This window comes from Manacus vitellinus, unplaced genomic scaffold (assembly GCF_001715985.3).
Source record: "Manacus vitellinus isolate BGI_N305 unplaced genomic scaffold, ASM171598v3 scaffold_2_pilon, whole genome shotgun sequence".
NCBI lineage: Eukaryota > Metazoa > Chordata > Aves > Passeriformes > Pipridae > Manacus > Manacus vitellinus.
The window spans coordinates 21,645,817-21,667,718 of record NW_021940208.1 but is presented as its reverse complement, the minus strand read 5'-3'; the positions used below and the strand labels follow the sequence as shown (position 1 = coordinate 21,667,718).

Below are 21,902 nucleotides of genomic sequence, written 5' to 3'. Positions count from 1 at the left end.
CTGCCTGCTAGCATTAGACCACAACTAACTTTTAACTTTTCTGGTAACAGGTAAACCACTTTATTTTATTTTATTTTAATGCAACAACTATTTTTGTTTCACAAGTGTTTATTTCATTATTATTTATTTCCAAATAACATTTGGTGGGGGGAAGAAAGACAGAGTCAGTTTTAAGGAGAGTTTAGACACAGTTTCAGCTACTAAGGGAAGCCAATTGCTTTAGCTCTTTCTAAGAAACTACTGTATTTTGACTGCATGTTTTAAGTACACTGCTTTGTAATTCAGACATACAGAAAATGTTAACACTTTTAGGCAAGACTGTGTACATAAACAAGCAAATATATTTAGTATGAATGTTGTAAGAGAGCAGAAAATCAAGACCAGCATAAGTAACTCAGAACGTTCCAGCTGAATCTAAATTTAATGTTCTTCAGACATGACTCCATGTTCTATCCAGCCCATATGTCCGAACTTCCTGTCTAGGTTTATCAGGACATCAACAAGAGGAGTATGGCAGATGTCTTTCTGTTGACAAAATACAAAGTTTGTATCATGTTGGGAATGTTCTCTGTGACATCTGCCCGGCTGATATGTGCAGTGTTACAGATATATACAGTGTCTGGCTCCTGCTCCGCAGTGAGAGAAATTTGATAGTGGTGGAATGAAAGGGCTTATCTCTTTACTCCAGAACAAAGAAAATAGTGACTGATTGCAGCAATTGTTACCCTCGGATACATTTTCAATGCAATATAACTGAACAACCTATTAAAATGACCAAAAAAGCATGAAAAGTTAGACAGGGGAAAGACTATAAAGCAATAGGTACAATAATAAGCAAATCTTAAACTTTTTCTAGTGCTTTAACATTTAAGACTTTTTCTAGAACAGTAAAAATCTCAATATTTAGTAGTTATAATGCTCAATAGCTAAATGTGTAACACTACAACTTGTGTTAGTTCACTTTCTGTCTATTAAGATGCAAAATTTATGAGCCTATCTGAAGAAAACTATAGCTATCAGGCATCAAATACAGCCCGTGCTTTTGCTGTAGCTAATAAAAAAAAAAAACAAACCACATATTGTTGAGTAGGATAAATGGCCATATAAATTTATTTCAGCATTTTCAGGCAGAAGTCAACTTGCCTAAATACTTTTCTTCAATGTTACCGAATAAAAGAATGCAAGCTGAAATCAGCACTTCTCTGCTGGTAAACAGGTATCCAGCTGAAGCCTTCTACAGAGTAAGATCAAACAGACTTACAATAACTGGCATGGGATGCTAAATTGCATCCAAAATATAATATATACAGAGCTATTATGTCTTCAACAGATGGTCCAGGTCAAATCTAACCCCAAATCTAAAATACCATGCAATTTAGGAAATCCACAAACCATCAAGAAAGTATTGCTCTAGTCCAATATAGTGTACTTCTGTAAAAGGAGCCACTCTGTATAGACTGATATCATACTATCTGTGCTATCAGTACTTACAAATGGGAAATCCCAGATCTACAATCTCTGATTCATGTACTAGCTTTACCAAAACTAAGGATATGAACTTTCAAAACTGTATCAACTGAGCCAATTTACAGTGTCAGTAGAATGAAAGTCCATCAAAGAGAACAGCAAGTAAAATAATGACTCTACTAATTCTTACAGAAGCATTTGCTTCCCATTTTTTTCACAAACAATAATACTTATTTTTTTATTGTGCAATTCCTTTAATGTGCACAATAACAACAGTATCTAATGGTAATTTTCTCAGAGATACCTGGATCTCAACATGTCAAATGTTTTTATCATACACAACATAAGATAATGGATGGATATGTAGATATGAGGTAGGTATGTAACTAATGGATACGTAATGGATATATAGGTAAAGGGACAGATATAAAGCACTAGTGTGGTGTGCATATATGTCCATGCGTGACGAGAAAGTTTTGTAGCAATCCCACTAAATGCTAGAAAGACTTCTAAATCAATGTTAAAGAAAAATTTTAAAAAATTGAAAGTCTGGGATATGTAGGATATCTATCCTTTAACAACCTTTGTTTTTGAGGATGAAAAATTGAAATTTGCTATTCACTTGTACAGTGACTAATGAGTTAATAAATTTATGGACAGATGAATGCAGAATTCTTGATTTATCTTTAAAAAGGTGCTTACAGCTAAAAGAATTATTTTAATACAACACAGAATACAATAAAATACAATAAACCCTATAAATACTGTGAAAGGACTATGTTTTCAAGTGCTCTACCCAACGTTTATGAACATAAATGAGACTGTTTACTGTGGCACCATTACTTGTGAGTATAAATACTTTCTCTTTTACTAAAGGCAAAATTTAAAAAAAAAAAATTCATTCCCAAAAGTTGTGTATATTATAAATCCTTTTCCAGGTGGAAATTGTGGGGATTATAGATTACAGTCCATGTTAGAGTAAGAAAGAATTATTATCCTTCATGACTTTGCACAGGTAATTTCATTGTTCCTTCTTCCCTTTGCCTTCCTATTCTTCACCTATGAATCCTATTTTTCTTGTAAGCTCCTTGAAGAAGGAATTATTTATATCCGTACTTTAGTCCTCCAGTATTGACTGAGGACTCCAGGAACAATTGTAATACAGATACAACAAATGTATGTATGGATATTCACAGTTGAAGGTGTCGTACCTACGCTATTGTTACAGTTAACTATGAAGATGCTACGTGGTTTGGAGCATGTGCTACATCAAGTAAACTGATCCCCCTTTTGGTAAAAAGCTTCTGACAATTTCTAACAGTTTCTAAAGTTCTCTATAGACTTACCTCATTTATTGTCCTTATCACTCCATTCCTCCCTTTCTCTCTTCACTTGTCTGATTTCTGTCCCTCTACAACATATTGCTACTGTGGGAGGTATTCACACTGTCTAACTTTAGTCAACTAATTTAGGGCTCTGAATCATCCCATAAGAGTTCCTCCACCTCATAGAATATGACTATATATGGAATAGGGATTTTTAAACTTAGGTGTTCTAATATGTACTTTCTTGAAATACCCAAAGTAGCTTGGCCTAGGTGGTGTTAATATTCCCCTGTATAAAACACTGCCTGTCAACAGTAAACGAATTTATTACATGTTCGGGTTGCAGATATTTTTTCACTAGCTTGGCACTTCGTTTTCCTTTTTCCTCACCTAGATTTAATGCAGTAAGCATGCTATCTGCAGGTAAGCATAAAAGAAAAGGAAAAAAAGAGAAAGATTAAATGCATATGGTATTTATTCACAGAATTTGCTAAAATATCAGTAGAATTTAAAAAGCACATGTGTCCTAGTTAGGACAGCTGAGACCAGTTCATCACTGGATGGGTGTAACCCAAAACTGTGTATTCTATAGCCTTCCATGTCATTTCCCAGAAACTGTTATCAATGAACCATTACACCATCTGCACATAGAGCCTGACTCCTCAGGCTATAAACTAGGTGTTAAGAGGCCTGCCAGGTAGGAGTTGCTCTTGTCCTCACACCCATTAAGGAACCCCCTGCCCTGAGGGAAGTACTTAGCATTCCTGCCTGAACTGGAGGATATATAATCTTGGAGTCTTGGGACCTTTTAAACCACTAGTGGGATCCAGAGGAAGACTGCAGATCACCACTCTCAACCAGACTGCAGACCACCACTCTCGACTGGACTGCAACCACCACTTACCAACCAGACTGCAACAGGTTTTCCCCTCTCCTTTTACTTTGGACTCGGGGCTCAAAGAACACCACTCTGTTCATGCCCCAGGGTGCTGGGTTATACATTTGGGTTTTGTGGGTTAAAACCAATTGTTTGTCTGTATAATCGTACTTATTGTATTATTTTATTAAATTGTTATTCTGACTTATAATCTGTCTTTTGAGTTGAGTTCATTTCCCCTGCTGGTTTACCTTTAAACCAGCACAACATGGTTGCTCAACACATTGCAGCATTCAGCCAAGGAGGCTGCAGATTGTAAGACAGTACATTAGTCCCATGGCTAACTATATCTTGACCTTTCTTCTGAGACTGTCAACAAAGGTGCCAATTAGAGTAATGATTAGAGTACCACATTTTGTGTTGTGCTAAACACAACTGTTACCAAGGGGACAAAGATTATACATTTTCTTAACACTGGATGCCAGATTGGCTCAAAACAGATCTTCAACTGACAACTAGTAAGTCTCCAGCTGAGAAGCAAGTAAGCGTACCACTCACATACTTTTCTTTTGATCTCTTGGGACACAGAAAAACATATATTGTAAATATCTGAATGATTTCCTGGTACATTGTTGATTTTGTTTAGTTTATCATCTCATACACAAATTCAGTCATCTAAGAAATTACTAAATTCCTTTTGTATCAGGATTTAATGTTAAAAGTATTAGTTTCCATACATCACAACTAACTATGGCAGCCATAAATTATGTGTCCTAATTCAACATATTGAGAACTGCAAGCTAGCTATTCAAAATTAACTTCTGAAAGTCTCCCCTTTAACCAAGTCATAAGAAAAGGCTTAATCAATGTATGTATCAACTATCAAATTATTTAGTTAAAGAATGGTAAATGAAAGAAACTGATGAGAGACCGAAAAAGAACAGTTTTTCTGTCTCAGTTGCAAAATGAATGTATGTAATTCAGATAAAAATTACAGAGGCAAAACAAAAACAAAGTATAGTTGAATATGGACTCTCCACAGCATAAAAAAGAAGTATGTTCTGCGCTAAGAATAGGGAAACGACTATGGCATAGCTTTATCTTGGAGTTTCATTAATGGGATACATTGATGATCTCATAGACAATACAATATAAAGACCACAAATCTACTTTAAGTGTACAAGAAAATGTTTAGCTGACCTAGGCATACAAAGAATTACTTCGAAAGAAGTCAGGCATTTCTATCCATGGTGTTTTATTTTTTTTTTTAATATATGTCTAGCAATTACTAATAATTCATATTTACCCAAAGTTTAATTAAAATGAGTGGAATTAGTTTTACTCAATGCAACATTATTTGTCCATCCCAATCAGATTTCTGCTTCCACCATAGCAATTACTGGGAACTGATTCTCTAAGGAGAAGCACAAGGGTATGGAACAATACAAGATGTGTCCTATAGGTTTTCAGTACAAGAAGTATTTCAAACTGACAATCTAAAGGCATACACACTGACAATCATGACAGGGCTTCTTACTTGGATTTACCAATTCCTGGGAGGTGTGAAGAACTTATATAACATACTCTATTTTAAACCCCACATTTCTCAGCTAATGTTATGGACAAACTTAAAACACTGGGCTAAAATTTACAAGGCAGTTCAGAGATGTTTGCATGCAAACTAACTACTGCTATATTAAAATTCTTCCTTCACAGTTAGGCATAGGATTAACAAGTTGCTTTGCCAGTTGTCTCCTTTGTAGAGTAAGTACTATGTTGTATGACAGAAAGCTACAATGTAACATTGACATTATGATCAACACTTCTGGTTGTACTTGAAATCTTTAAATTGCTTTCCTGAAACTAGCCTGGGACAAAAGAAAAAAAAAAATCCAGTACTTTGAAAATACACATCATTTTGAAGTTATAAAAAGAATTTAATTGAACAGATATATTTTTAAATTAAACTAAAAAGAAATTGCTTTGGTTTTTGGGGTTTTTCTTCTTCCCTTGCCTTTTGTAGCCCTACTTTACTATTGCATGAGTGGCACTGTATGTACCTGCTTAATGAAATATGAAAAGGAACCTAAAAACTAAAGGCCAATCCGATTTCACTCTTCAAAAGCAGGGAAATCTGAAATTAAAATAAAAAAGATGAACAAGGAAAAGGAAATAGGACAGTGAAGTCACCATTGCTTTTAAATGACAAGGCAGTTAACTTCTACTAAGTTTCACACTAAAGATTTGCCTTTAAAATAAAGATATTATTCATTGAGCAGAAACCTTTTTTACAAAACTACTGAGATAAGTACAACATAAAAGTCTTTAGACTAGAGAGCATCTTGAATTTAATTACACTATTTTTTTAATATGGTTTTACAATAAATGGTCAGTAAGAGCTTGGGAATATATCACAAAATTTTGCTATACTGTATTTAATTTTGATAGGAAAAGATTAAATATTTCCACTGATACAGCCCTGGGTTCCATACCAATTGGGAAAATTCAAAGGAAGCACTCTGATAGTTATGTTTTCAAAAGTCAATCCATTCTAGGGATGGACAACATTCTCACCTGCTAGTGTTCATACTTTGTTAATGTTATACTAATGTACTTAACACTTAATATAGACACCTTAATATAACACGATATAGACACCTTGTGCATAGGCAAGATCCGAGGGTCATGTGAAATCTGTGTTAGTATGAAGACAAGTTTCTTTTATTAAGATTCAGCTGGGAGAGTATTTTCTTGTCTAACAGATAAATGACATGATATCTTGTACGTTACCTGTCAAATACTTGATTTGATAGATTCTCCATTTCTCAAAGTGGTATTGGTACGGAAAAAAATATTTGAAGTTAATGTAATAATTAATGTATCTGTCCATCTAGCTTTAGTGTTTTCATCTGTTTTCGTTTGGGAGCCACATATAATTCTGTTCTGAGAGTTTTGACTGGATGGTTTGAGGATCACGGTTTGTCTTACATAGACAAGTATAATTAAAAGTGTCAGAAAAGTCAATGTATCTGAAAAATAGAGTGCCATCATAAAAAAAAACAGCAACCAACCAACCAACCAACCAAACAAACAAAACCCCACAAAAATGTGAAATTTCAATTGATCTGAGAGTGTTCATAAAAAACAGCTTTTCAACAGTATCTTTGTCATATTTGGATGAAATCTGAGTTCCACTTAAGCAAAAAACCAAAATTCCTGTTGATTTTTACTGATAAGATTTTTACCTTTATGTGATATTGTAAGAAATAAATAGAACAATTGCATATATTTATTTCTCTATGACTGTATACATGTGGGAAAACCCCAATAAGGGCAGCAAAAATACATTGTCCCAATACTTGATTAAGTATAGAACAGGTAAGGAAGTATCTTACACATCCATTTCTATAGCTGTGAACCTCAGGTTAAAAAAAAAAAAAGAAGAAAAAAAAGCTAAATTCAGAAAGGTTACCTTTTGTGCCTCATAATTCTATTAGTTTGCTTAGCCTAAAGAAAAAAAATCATAACTACAAAAAGGTTTACATAAAATTGAAATGCAGAGTTACTAAAAACACCACCCATGCCTGCTACCAGTAGTTACATAAACTCCCATGACCTGAAACTGATAAATCTTGTCACAGATTTAAGGATGAAACAGGACTTTCCAAAAAACAGGTATGTTAGCCAATATCACCCTCTACGGCTTGTTCACACTGTGTTATTTAATTTTCTGTCTTGTACTTTAAAATAATATCCACTGATACCACTACCCAAAAAGAAGTCATTACTGGGGACTAATAGCATGGAGGGAGGGAAAGCATTAAAATATTTGATTTGAAAAATGCAGGATCTCTTATGGATTCTGATATCCCACTTAGCTCTGGGAAACATAGGTGGATGCATAGCCTTCTAAGGAAAGTAGAGAATCAAGAAACCAGCCTGAAAAGCACTGATAAATCTTTTCTATGTTCAAATTAATTCTTATATAGGTTCTAGAGAAAAAGAAAAGAAAAAAAATCCTGAAAAAAAGAAGTACAGATTCTGCACTGGAGTATTGTAGGGATACAGATTCATTTCAGACAGCATTTTAATATTTAACTATGGTTTATTTATGTATTTTGTCATGGTGGGTTTACATGAAAAATAGTGGGTTACAGGCTTTGGTTAAAGAGTAACAGCCTCCTAGAGACGTTAAAAGTATTCTGTGACATTCTCCCAAATGAAAAAGCACCATTGAAAAGGTATATATTTATCTCTTAATACTACCTGAATACACACACATTTCAAGAGATATATTAACCCACAGCAATTGCAAAGCATGGATATTTTCAGTATAAAGCCAGCAGCAGGCACAGTATTGTCACTGTTTTCCATACGCATTGTTTCCACAAAACTCTGCCTGCAATCACTTAACATTTAGTAATTTTCTCAGGTTTGGCTGGCAAACTGTAAAGACTTGCATAACTTTTTATTAGGTTGCTGCTTATTTTGCAAATACATCGTGAAAAGCATTCAAGTCTAAACTGTTCACTGTAGTGAGCTCATATTTTTGGGATACATTTTTTTTCCCTCTAAATTAACTAAATGACACACAGTACAGTTTCTGTTCTTATAACTTATGCAAAAGTGCAATTACTATAACATTATGTTCATTAATAGGTGTGACTGTACAGTTTGTGTTCTCTGCCTGTCACTTTCTTATGCTGCACAAGCCCTATGGTATTTTAGAGCATTCCAAAACTAAGGGAAGAGCACTGAGGTTTCTTCCAATTGTTCCTTCAAATAAGAAACTGTATTTTTGATTGTGACATATTATACTGGTAATTTCTGTGTTGCTATGAATGAACAAAAAGGTCACAGTGGCAAGTTTTACTGTTACTCTCTTATAATTCAGCATCCCATATTTTACTATATCAAAATATCTTGCTAAAGGAAAAAGAATATATATTGTATATATACTCTTATACACCCAGTTATATATGTGTACATATATATATATAGATAGACAGATATGTGTTTGCATAATTGGTCCACAGATAGCCATGTTATTATGTTCCTTGTTCTGCCCTCTAATCTTATCAGGTACCAGTACTAGTTGTCGAGGGGTTACTAGGATTTTTACAGGCTTGCTCAGAAAATAAATACTTGATACCTGTTGTCAACTGCTAACTGTTCTCAACCTGCATTCCACCCAAAATAGTTTGGTTTAGGGTTGGGTAGACTAGAGCATGGAAAATACTGTTTTTCTGTCAGATGAAACCATGGGAATATCACAAGAAGTTCTAGTTGTCTTTATAGTTCCTTTACCAAACAGGTTGGGGCCTGAGTTGCAGATGACTGATCACATTTCCACCAGTATGTTCAGGATCTCTTTTAGTGTCCATTCTGAGTTCAAGGCAGTGGCATGCATCTGTGCAAGGTGTCCCAAGCAGTCAGAGGAGCCTCCTTTGTGCAAGCAATCTTCTTTGTGAAGAAAGGTGGTGAAGTCTGTTGCATACTGTAGGCAGTCAGGATTGATGAAGCAGACATAGACTCTCTCAGGGAGAGGATGGGGAACACTTGAGAGAAAGAGAGAGAGAGACCAGGAAATAAGCAGGCCTAGGGGATGTCAGGACATATAAAGCCTCAAAATAAGTTTGCCTTTCCAACAAGAACTTTAGGAATTCCAAATCTTAAAATATCTTGGTTCATATCAGACTCTGAAAGAAAGTCTTGAAAATTAACATCTGTCTAGACCTTAGCACTAGTTTACTTTTTTCTTATTTTCACACAAAGTCTTAGGTGTAAGAAGTAGACTCAGATACTCCTGCCTATTTAGATTGATTATATTCCTGTTGTTTTTAGTATTATCACCAAGACAATGCTAAGAACTGCTATGTTAAAAGCTTTCTCATATCTTAATTTTGAATGTGTCTGCCCAACATGATGAATGAATTACTTTTCCATCCTCTGCCCTTAATTTCCGTACTTGTGGTCACAAAGAGCACAGTTGTCTCTCAAAGATTTAAGTTTAATTGTGAAGGTATCTGGCCCTTAACCTTGTTAGAGTAATTGAATAAATATGGAAAGATCAATGTTCCTCTCAAGAGACTCAGTCGGAGACTAAGTAATTTCGAGATAGGATGCAAAATGAAGCAAAACATTTCTCAAAGATTAAAAAAAAACAAAACATGTATTATCAACTTTCATTATAGCAAAAACTCAACAGTAGGGTGCTTCAAGGCACCATACAAGGACCAGGTGTTTCAAATATACTAATCGAAGTTAAAAAAATGAGGGAACAGCAATGTAGCAAAATTTACAGTTTACAAGAAAGTTCTGTTAACCAAGTCTGAATAAGACAGGAAACTTGAGAGGTAACTGACCAAGGTAAATGAATAGGTCATCTTAAAAGACGTGAAAATAATTTATTTAAATACAAAGGCATATTGGAGAAACAAACAAACAAACAAAACCGCAAAAAACCTGCAACAGATGATTTGTTTTACCAGAAATCTCAGTTATGAGCACCAATTTAGGAAAAACATCAGGGTTCTCACTGAAGAGCCCTGCTCAATGAGCAGCTGCAGTCAAAAAAGCACATAAAATGTTAACATGCATAAGAAATTAGGTGGATAATAAAAGAGAAAGAAAATATAACATCACTATATTAATCAATAATTTTCCCTCCTCTGAAATAGTGTGAAGTACTGGTCACTCCATCACAAAAAGATGAAGAATTAGAAGGTACTCAGAAATGAGCGATTGCAATAATTAGGCATATAGAGAAGGGTTCATATGAAAAGACTAAAAAAAAAGAATGGAACTCAGCACCACAGGATGTCACTGATGTCAAGACCTTACCAAGATTCAAAGAAGGATTTGGCACTTACAACTCTTATATTCTTGGGAATCTTACACAGACCAACTGTTAAAAGATTTTGAAAGAGAGATTATGTGTCATGTTTTATGATTTAAAAGACAGTACATTTAAAAAGAATTTGGAGAAAAGTTCCCTGAAAGTGGAATTTCCCATCTCTGGCTGTTTGATTATTTTGTTCTTTTCTTTGCTTGTTATGTTGGCATTTTCTCTTGAGACATCTGGGTATTCTTGGAGGGAAACTGTGTAATAATGAATCACTATTCTGTTCTAATTACTATTATCCTAGTATTAAACCCAGTATCTTATCATCTCCTACGAAATCTTAGTATTAGGACTTAGGGCTTCCCTTGTGCAGAATAATTGTCCTATGCTCTATTGTATTCCACCCCATTTCAGTTAGCCAACTGGATTTGTCACCCATTGTCAATTAGTATAACCATTGCTGTAAGCGATATAGCTTTGTGCATGTGTTTGGAGCAACTGTGAAATTTTTAGATGCAGCACCAAATACATTTTTGCTGTGACAGCTATACAATTGATTCTGTGTGGCCCAATTGTCTTCCAGCCCTATCTTAACCTCCAGCTATGCTACTGACATCTTGCTTTACATCCAGCAGCTGGAAGACATGAACAATGTCTCCAAACAAGAGGCACTTTGCTTCTTATGCTTCCTATTCTCCACAGCTTCCTTAGTACATTTTTATCCTTTCTGCTTGTCTTGCTGCTCAGAGATATTCTTCCCCTTTTTCTTCTTAAACAATTTCTAATTCATTAGCTTCTTCTTTACCTAGTTTTTCCTAAATGAAGATTTTCAGTGCAAGTAAATAATGATAGGCACAAGCATAGAAGAGTTTTTTCTCAGATCAGATCTCTTAAGTGAAAACAGAATCAAAAAGAGAGTGTGAGAGATACTTGGTAGAAGCAGGATCACAGATTTTGAACACTATTCCCAAACAATTCTTCTTTCCACTGTTATTAATTTAATTACATTCTCAAAGCTAGGGGGGGAAGATGACAGGGAAAAAAACCTTTAAGTACCTACCTATCTAGCCAGCACAAAACCTTCTAAATTCTGTGGGGAGTTGGGTGTAACTAGAAGGTAAATGAAGATATTGGTGGTGGGGGCACACAGAGAAGCTGTGCTTGTAGGGCCAGCTTGAGGGCTGTAACTGCCTTGAACAGAAGCTGAATTCAGACAGTGCTTACAAACTGGACACTGCAGAGAGCCTGTGAAGGTACCTGGCCCAGGAACAACACCTGAGAAAAGACAGGCAGCCCCAATTGAGCTAAGATGTGACTAGCTACTACATAGAAACATGGTGTGCTTTGTCTCCTTCTCTTCCCCAACAATTTCCATCACTGGAGATTTTCAAGGTGCAATGTGGCAGGTTGCTAGATAATTCTCTTTTCCACAAAAGGCTTGACCTTTGAAGGTCCCTTCCAACCTGGGCTGTAGAAAAAAGTTATGTTCTACCTTTCACATATTGAACTGGTATATCCCACACAATGCTACAAAGCACCAAGTGGATTACACATTTGTGCTGTCTTTGGGACATCCACATTGCACTCACCACATGGTTTAGATATGCCTGATTGTTTACAGTTAGTCTGCAAAACTGGTTTTAGGCTGACTCCAGTCCACAGGACATGCACTGAGCACGTTCTGGCACAAATATGCTATTGTATATGTTCAATAGCAAAAGAGGAGGAGTTGGTTAGTAACAATAAGGAATTTAATTTTTAAAAGCCCAGAAGAAATGGATCCTATATTTTATGGGATAATAAAAGCATGAATATGAGAGGTATTTCCAATCTATGAATATTTACAAACATGAACTCAGAATAATTAATATGTGTATTGTTCTTCACCTTTAAAATTTTTACTAAGGCTTAATTCTCATTGATTACAATCCCACCATCATGAAACAATGAATTAGCTTTAATTTGAAAGCCACCTACAAGGAAAAGAGTGTATTGTATTTTTTCTTCTTCAGTACTACAGAAATGAAAAAAGAATACCCTAATGCTGCACAAATACTGTACTTCCAGCCATATTTTGGCCATTTTATTTTACAAACAACCACTTAGTTTTAACTTATCTTCTTTCTTGACAATTCATATTGTGAAAAGAAATAGCAGACCATCTGATCAGGAAAAGCAGATTTACCTAAATGATCACTATTTTGCAAAAAAAAAGTTTTCACCTAGATGCTCATGTTACCTTTCCAGGTCTGCCAGCCTACTTTTGAAGTCAAGTCCTCCATTCTAAATCTTGTCATCAGTTAAAAAACATGACCTGATGTTAAAAAAAGTTTTCATATGAAAAATCTACATAATTATTGAAGACTATTCTAACTAATATGCTTTCCCTTTCTTAGCAAAGAAGAATAAAATTCATCCAACTATTAAAATAAAAAAGATAAAATACTTCATTATGATTATGGAAAATTAGGTTTCCCATATGACTTCATTCATGTTACACAAATGCATGCTATCTTCTGGTTTTGCATATTGAAGCTAAACAACATACTGTAATTTTTTCCGTATATCTCATATTAGGCATATGTCTGGTATAGACACTTCTGTAACCATTAAAACAATCTACTCATGTTAAAAGTTCAGGTCCATTTAGATTAGGTAGATATATCCATGAAATGAAGTATCGATGGGATAGATTTTACTATTTTAGGTAAAGAAAGGGCACCCTGTTTTGTTTTGTGTCACTGTATACTTGATAATGAGCTTTGGAAGCAGTACCAGTGAGTACCATCATATCTGCTTCCATTCTGGCAAACGTGTTCTTAAAACAGAAAAGAGAATTTGTGGTTATTTTAAAAGACAAAAATTAATGTGCAGAATGTTACGAGATGTCATTCAGCACTTCTAAAAAGGGAACCTCCCAAATCTGGAAATTTCATTTACCCAATTACAAGTTAAGCTTCAGAACCAAAGATGAAACTAATAGATGCTCTTGAAACAAAGGCCTACTGAGTTTTATGCTCTTCGATATATTACAACTCTGTAACACAGACAATCATATTCAATCCTATGCAGAATTCACTCGCTTGTAGCTTTCTCTACACATTATTTGGGATTTGGCATACACTACACTTTATCCTCAATCCAAAAGGGATTTTTTTCCCTCTACAGTGTGGGAGATTGAGCTATGCTTAATAGTTCTGAATTGGTTTTCCTAAGGCTGAAAAGCGAAAAGCTCCTTTTTTTCTCAGACATTTCAATCAAGAATGGTGTGATTGGAAGACACCAGTGGCAAAGGATAGCTTTTTTATTTTTGATGAGGACGTAAGCCACATTTCCATGCAAATAGTTAAGTAATCAGAAAAGCTTAACCATACCCAATATTGTCTAAACATAAAACTTGTACTTAACATATGCATATGGTTTATGCATATATGCCTTTAAAAAAGAAATCCCAAAATAAACCATAGGGTCCCAGCAATAGCAAAAATTATAACAAATTCTCTGCTTCTACTGTCCTAGCATAAACTTATCTCTAGGTATTACTGCATAGAATCTCATCTGTAACTATTTCCTTTGTCCACATTAAAATTTTCCAGTATTAAAATGTAGGTAATATCAGAATTGTAATGGCTTCTACAAAACCACTCATGTCTCAAAATCAGCCTCTATTCAGGATTTCAAAGTGTCCAGTTCAAGGGCCCAAATGTGCAACCTTATCCATATAATCAATACCATGATATTCACTACTTACATAAGTAAGTAATGACTTGAGGAAGGTGTTTATAGGATGAGGCCTGAAATTGTGATTTTATTCTTAGCCACTAGTTTATGCACATGTACCTTTTTTTTTTTCTTAATTATTTTAAATTTAAATTTTTAAATCCTTTTACATTTATCCAGGAAGGTCAGTTTCATAAGTTCTATGTTTACAAGGGACATTACAGAGCAGTCATCTTATGCTATGCAGTGGACATTTACTACACAAGATATTTCATTTGTTTTCCCTGATATTAAAATCACTAGTAAGAGGAATTATAAAAATGCAAAGCAATGGCTGGGCCAATAAGACTTTGTTGAACCACTGCTGAGATAGACTTTCTGGATCATTCTTTTCCTAGTTTATGAAATTCATTGGATTTTCAGTTCATGATAACCAGAGCTCTCTCTTGAACTACTCTTCTTCATTTCCCTCCTAATCTCCAAAACTGGCAAAGTTCAGATTCTATGATCTTAAAGGATCTTTCACACCTAAATGATTCTATGATTATGCAAACTTCTGACCTGAGATGAAGAAATAGAGAGTCCTAAACATGTTGTAGTCTGATTTTTAAAACATCTAGATGAGGAGGATAGGGGACATGGCTATTCTGTCCTCCACCCAAGCTCAAAAATAACTGACTCAGAATCACATAGTCGTAAATATCCCAAGGGAATTACTTGGTTAGAATTGTAGGGGGTTTTGTATGAAATTATTTAATTCTCACTTGTTATTAAGTTCTGCAATGCCCAAGTGGTAAGATTTAGTGCTAGTACAGGCTGCAATTGCACATAGCATGTCAAAAATCAAAGGATGAACTCTCTGCTGTAAATGAGACAATGCTGAAGAACTGAGAGCTGGCATTTGACCATATTGAAGACTCATATAGGGAAAATGGAATGGAAAAATAATCAACAGTGGAAAATTTTTGACAGAGATAACAAAAGGTGTTATGGGTCTTGTCAACCTTGTCTTGCATTCTCCTTAATTTTTATGGCCAAATTAGAAGCAGTATCTGTTACTAAACTGCTCATGCCAGCCAAATTCCAACACAGTTAGAATAGTGAATAGCCTATAGGGACACCTTTATTCCTAACTTTGTGCATTTTTAACAATTTTTTCTAGAACAACGGTTAGGATTGTGACTCACGGCCTTATCAGAAATCAGTAGCAGGTGTCCGTTGTCCAAAACAAAGCTAGCATTTAGTTGATTTGTTACTTTGCCGCGTGCTATTTCTCTACATAAAGTCTTGGGCAATTTACAGATTTAGTTTTCATACAAGTGAGGTATTTGAAGTAATAGATTGGTCCCAACATTCTGTAAACAACCTATAGTTCTTCTAAGATACTTCTCATATGTCCTAATAGGCAGTACTTTGGTTTTGCAACAGCAACTGGCTTATATTAGACTATAATTACTGTTTACCTGAAAAAGGTATGGCTTCTCAGCCCAGTGAGGCACCTATTCAACTGTACTCCTTGTTCAATAGGTATAAGTACAACACTATAGCACTCTTACAAGAAAACTTTATCATGGTTCTCTCTGTGATTTTTAGATATATTCACCAACTTCTAATTTGGAAAATTCTCTTTTTGTTGTACTGGGAATTTAATTTAGCCTACTGGCAAGAAGAAATTAACCAGAGCAATTCCAAGAATCTGAAGTAGATAGAAGAAGTCTCTGAGTAAAAGGATAGAAAGGCTAATGAAATTCATATGTCAGAGAAGGCAGCATGCAAGAAGGTAAACACTGTTAGAAACTCACTCTTTAGCTTGACAAATATTTATATTTTTCTCCACTAATCTGTAAGCAAGTTATTACTGATAAAGATACCCACTGATACTCATTATTATTTAAAAAATAATACAAGAAAAATTATAAGGGGAAATTTTATGGAATAGAATTACAATTTGGACATTGTTTGGGAAGGTCATTACTTTCTATTTTTAAGAGCAGTTTAACTATACCCAAATATCTATGACAATATATTAAACATCCCCCAAGTGACACTGTATGCACTCAATCTGTCATTCTCAAGGTACTCTGATGCCCTCAAAGAAAGTGTAATAGATAGCATTTTAATGAATGAGCAAGGGACAAAATCACATCTCATTTTGAGGAGACTTTCTACTACGTTACTCTCAACATAGAAGCGGCAGGCACCTTCATCTAGAGGCCATTTTCTATACACTTGCAGACCAAAAGACTCTACTGGAAATAGCAGCAAGAGCTCTCCCTTTGCCCCTTCTCATTTAACAGAAAGTTTGTACTGTGTAACCTTCCACTGAGCAGGGAATTCACGAGAGTGAATCCTCTCAGCTTGAGCATGTAAAACTTATTATTACCATGACAGAAATCTCATTTTCTAAGCATACTTTTTCTCTTGCAGAATATACAAGTTTTAAATGCAGATGCAGCCAAAATCTCATTAATGACTCAGATCAAGAGCCACCATTGATCATTAAAACGTAAATGCAGTGACTTCTAAATCTTAAAATGACACAGCAGCTGTGCATTTTGGGAAATGACAGAAACTCTGACTATAATGCAACAATCCATGAATATTTTCTTCCTGCTGCCTAACTATCCCTGAGAATTTTCTAGTTAATATGAAAAGAACGACATAGCCTTTATTTGACATTTTCAAGATATTTGATTAAAAAAAGAAGAAATATTCCGGGTTTTTCTTGATGTCTGTCATATGCTACTTTCTTGATGTGTATGTAGTTTGCTTTTCCTCTACAAAGAGTTGCTTTAAAAGAAACTTGGAAAGCTTCTCCCTTTATTTTTAAAGCATAAGATTTTATAAATCTAATTCTAAACATTCTCTAAAGCAGCATATCTTACTGGACTACAGAGTTTGAAATATAATGGCAGTTTTACATAAATGAACCTAAACCATCATTTGCTAGTAATGGATTAGAATGGCACTCATTGTCTATTTATCACTTATCATTGCAATTAACTGTATCTGGCAACTAAAGATATAAATAAAAGAAAAATTAAAAAATAATGTAACATAAAAAAATCAGGTGGTCTTCATCTGAGGTTCTCTAACATTCATAAACAAGACACTAATATCAATTTCTCAATTTATATTTAAATCCTATCTATTCAATGGGACTTTGAGAAAGATCCCAACAGAGTTTCATTAAGAAAAAAAAAAAAAAAAGAAGAAGAAAAACAACCATGGAAAACAAATCAAAATTATTTTAAATCTAAATTTAACTCATAAACCCACAACTCATAACAGGTGTTTATGAAATTTTTCAGCTTGCTGTGGCATGTAATATGTGATCTGATTGAAACAAAATAATAACCAATCAAATAATTGTCAAGTACCTAAAATGACTGTGTATTGCAAATGAGTTCTCTGTGAAGTCAATGAGAATTACCAGGCGACATCCCAAAATGTCTGTGATAAAGAAAGTGTAACTGAAATTCTGTCTAGGGAGGCAGAATTTAGAGAAAGGCTGAGAACTGCAACCATTCCCAAAGCAAAAAATGGGAGCGTAGTGGTTTGATTCTGTCTGGACACCAGGTACCTACCAAAGCCTCTCTGTCACTCTCCTCCTTATCTGGACAGGGGACAGAAAATACAATGAAAGGCTCATGGGTCAAGATAACGACAGGGAAAAATCACTCAGCAATTACTATCACAGGCAAAACAGATCATAATTGGGGAAATTAAGCAAATTCATTAACAATTGAGAGACAGATAATAAGAACTGAAACTAAATCTTAATAACATCTTCCCCTCACCCCTCCCTCCTTTCTGGATTTAGCTTTATCCCTGAATCTCTATCTTCTCTCCCAGCAGCACAGGGGACAGTTCATCATACATTGTCTCTACCATTGCTTCCTCCTCACACTCTTCCCCTGCACCAGCATGGTGTTCCTTCCAGAGGAGACAGTCCTGCATGAAATTCTCCTAGGGGAGAATGACCTCCATATGTCATTTCCATGGGTGCAGTCCTTTAGGAACAGACTTTTCTAGTGTGAGTCCCCTGTGGGGTCACAAATACTGCCAGAAAACCTGTCCAGCGTAGGCTCCTGTCTCTCCATGGGTTCACAGGTCATGCTAGGAGCCTGCTCCTGCATTGCATGGGGTCACAGCCTCCTTTGAGCATCCACCTGCTCCAGCATGGGGTACTCCGGGGGCTGCAGATGGATCTCTGCTCCCCCATGAAACTCCATGGGCTGCAGGGTGACAGTGTGATGCACGATGGTCTGCACCATAGGCTGCAGGGGAATCTCTGCTCCAGCACTCTTGCAACTCCCTCTCCACTGACCTGGGTGTTTGCAGGGCTGTTGCTCACATATTTTCACTCCTGTCTTATCTAGCTGCAATTTACTTCTGCACAATGTTTTCTCCCTTCTTAAATTATGTTATCAAAGAAGTATTACCACCATCACTGATGTGCTTGGCCTTGATCAGCAGTGGATCTGTCTTGGAGCTGGCTGGCATTGGCTCCATTGGAAACAGGGGAAGCTTCTAGCATCTTCTCATAAAAGCCACCCCTGTAGCCCCCCCACTACTAAAACCTTGCCCCATAAATCCAACACAGGGAGAGATCAAGCATATCTCTCTCATATCAACCATCCACCTCAGAAAGCTCACCAATTCACCTGCCAGGTGTCTCAAAATGCCATTTTAAGGAATATTCTACAGTAAATACTGTTCCCTCCAGAACAAGTCCCAGTCTCTGCAATAGGCATCACTTACTGTCTAGTAAACTTAATAAATTAATTGTTAGCACTTTTTTTTTTTTTTTTTTTGTAGCACTGGGACAATGCAAATGCTACCATTTTGGTATTACTCTGTGTTAAAGAAAGACAGGAGCAAATCAGGCCTCAAGAGTTGCTCTTCATAAACTCCCTGCAATGTAAATGGCTCTATCTAGTTTAAAAAGAAAAGCAGCACACACGCAGCGTAACACCTTGGGGGGGAGGGGCAGAAATGTTTGCAAAGAGCAAGTAAATGCAAGCTCATGAACAGTACTTATCTTGCCACTACAAATTACAAGTTCCTCCCTTTTCCATTTACCTCAGCCTGAATCACAGTCATTATTTCAATATACTTCCAAGAACAAGTAGTGTGGGTACGCTCCAGGGCTCTGTACTGGAAGACTAAGGAAAAACTGACAACAAGCTGCAGATTTATGATGCATGAATGAAGCAAATGTTTGTCACGTGGCAGAAAAAGCTGCTCATCTCTTGCTGCTAGACTTGTTTAGCTGTTATTCAGTATTTATCATTTTCCTCACAATCCAGAAAAACGGGAACATCCTTGAATATCCTTTCAATTTCTTTTTGACTTGTAGGTCCTTACCTACCTATCAAGAAGCCACAGCCTCAGGAAGCTGTCTCTGTACTCCAAGGAATAATGACTTGACTAGCATGGTAATTTTGTTTCAGTCATTTGGCTTCTGCAGCTTAACCGTCTTCATTGTAAACAAATTGCTTAATGGCTTTGAGTAGGAAACACATACAGTGCCAACTGATCGAGAAATAGCTGAGAAGGCAGGATCTGTGATCATATTTATTGGCACTGCATTTAAAACCTCTTCTGAATCATAATTTACATTATCATCTAATTATGATCTCTTTTGTGCAGTAAGTCAATGCTTCTTGTCTGTTTGTTCTAAAACCAAAAAGAAATCAAGACTCAGGCAGGGGTCTGTTGCTCCATTCAAATGCTTGAGTGTCAATAAGGATGTGTAGGAAGAGATTCCTTACCTTCATGAACAACACGGTTGACAAGAGCAAAGCTCCCTAAAGGAGAGGAGGACAGAGAACAGTCTATCTATCAAGAACATAGATACGGTAAAATGACAAAATCTGGTAGCACACAGTGGCACCACAGGTCCAAATCCCTTTTGGCTAAAGTGCTTTAATGATTTCTATAAATTTTTTGACAGGAATTCAGGCAAACCTCTTTGTGTATGGCAAGTGCTGAATGAATATCCATGGTATTTCTAACACAATTATGTACTAAAAATTATGTAAGAAAATATCATGCCTTTGAAGCATTACAAAAGTACAACAATCCATCTAGTTTTTCATACACTGCAGCAATTAATGCCATCGTGTATATTTTACCTTGAATGTTTTGCCACTAGTGGAAAACTTGCTTGCTGTTTCTGTTAGGAGAAACAAAGGAGTCATCAAAAATTTCCTTCACACTATTCTGTTTACTTATGGTAAATGTCAGAACACTTGACTTCATCTAAAAAGTGGACATGAAATACAGCTTTCATGCTCAGAAATAAAACACTATCAGCAAAAAAACCCCCCTGATCCTAGAACACAGCAAAAGCCTGTTGGGTTTTTTTGTTTGTTGGTGGATTTTTTTGGGGCATCTTCACAGCTGAATGGCCATGACTACTGTTTCTGCTTTTAGCCACTCACCTTCACAGCTGCAGCCAATAAATCCATTGGCCTCTGAGTTTCTATTTTAGAAACAGCTTTTATTTCTTTACATGTGGAGGTACAAGTTCTGCCATGCAGCCAAACACTTTGTGGCACAGTTTCTACTGTTTCCAGCAGTGACTACATAAAAGAGTGTTTAATTGCTCCTTCTGTGTAGCCTGAAGGAAGTATGGTGAGCCAGCCTAGCCACCAATTTAACTAGGTCTGTGAGTAAACTTAGACATCAAGGTTAAAGAAAATTTAATCCTGTTAACAGACTGGTCAGTCCCACCATCAAAGGTCTTTCCCCAACTCACCCTGCCCTTTTCCTTTTTTTTTTTTTTTTTTATTGCCATCTAGATTTCATCCACCACTGAAAACCAAGCCTGCTTTTTTTTTTTTTATCTCCCTGCTTTTAATTATTTTTTTTTTTTTTACTTTGTTTGTTTGGTTAGTTTTTATTTCCCCCAAAATGAAAAAAAATCCAGTAAATCCAAGTCATTGTGCATGGCGTTTAATATATATTTTTTTGCATAGAAGTACAAATTTTTAAGACTAATTTTCCATAATATTTTGGTTATTTTTGAGAACTAACCTATAATATGAAGGTCTCAGATGCAGGGCAAGAGTACTTGTCTTTAAAAATTTATCCCAGAATACTTGGTGATATATATTCCAAATTAATAATATACTTCTGACCACTGACTATAACTCCTGTCTATATTATGAAGGAGACCTTCTTTGAGACAGTCATCAAAAATCAGCATCATTTTCATCCTGACGTCAAACTTCCCTTCAGTGTAAAGAAATTATCTATTGAAGAAGGCTACAGCAGGTCAAAATATTTTAAGTTCAAATGGTGAAAATACCAAGAATAAATAAAATTACATTTCCGTTAAATGTGTAATAACTGCTAATTTTTCAGTCTTGGAATTTGCCTGGACCACTAACAATAATTAAACAAGTTTCTCAAGTTTACTCTGTTTTAATATTGGTTTAGGTGTCCAGAGGAAAATGGCAATGTGGAATATTTAAATATCAAACATTTTGATTAAACATGAGGGTGTTAAACTAACATTAAGGAAGATTGAAAAAGAGTTCATAGAACCGACCATAAGTCTTTTGGGTTGCAATTGCGAAACACACTTTGAAATTTGACACATAGGCATTTTTTCAAAATGTAGCTTGACCCCAAGTTCACAGATGTGAATTGTAATTAA

The 21,902-nt window shown here is 35.5% G+C and overlaps 1 protein-coding gene across 4 annotated transcripts in view; it reads right to left on the bottom strand.

The window, feature by feature from the left end:
- PCDH9 (protocadherin 9) overlaps positions 1 to 21,902 on the bottom strand; it is a 679,806-nt gene that overhangs the window by 490,065 nt on the left and 167,839 nt on the right. The window contains exon 3 of one of the 4 annotated variants that reach the window (XM_018071135.2): positions 8,477 to 9,227. The exons of the other annotated variants lie outside the window; for them this stretch is intronic. Within the exon in view, the coding sequence (XP_017926624.1) occupies positions 9,207 to 9,227 (21 nt within the window). The 3' untranslated portion in view covers positions 8,477 to 9,206. Of the gene's footprint in view, positions 1 to 8,476; positions 9,228 to 21,902 lie in introns of those variants that run through there. 4 annotated transcript variants of the gene reach the window in all.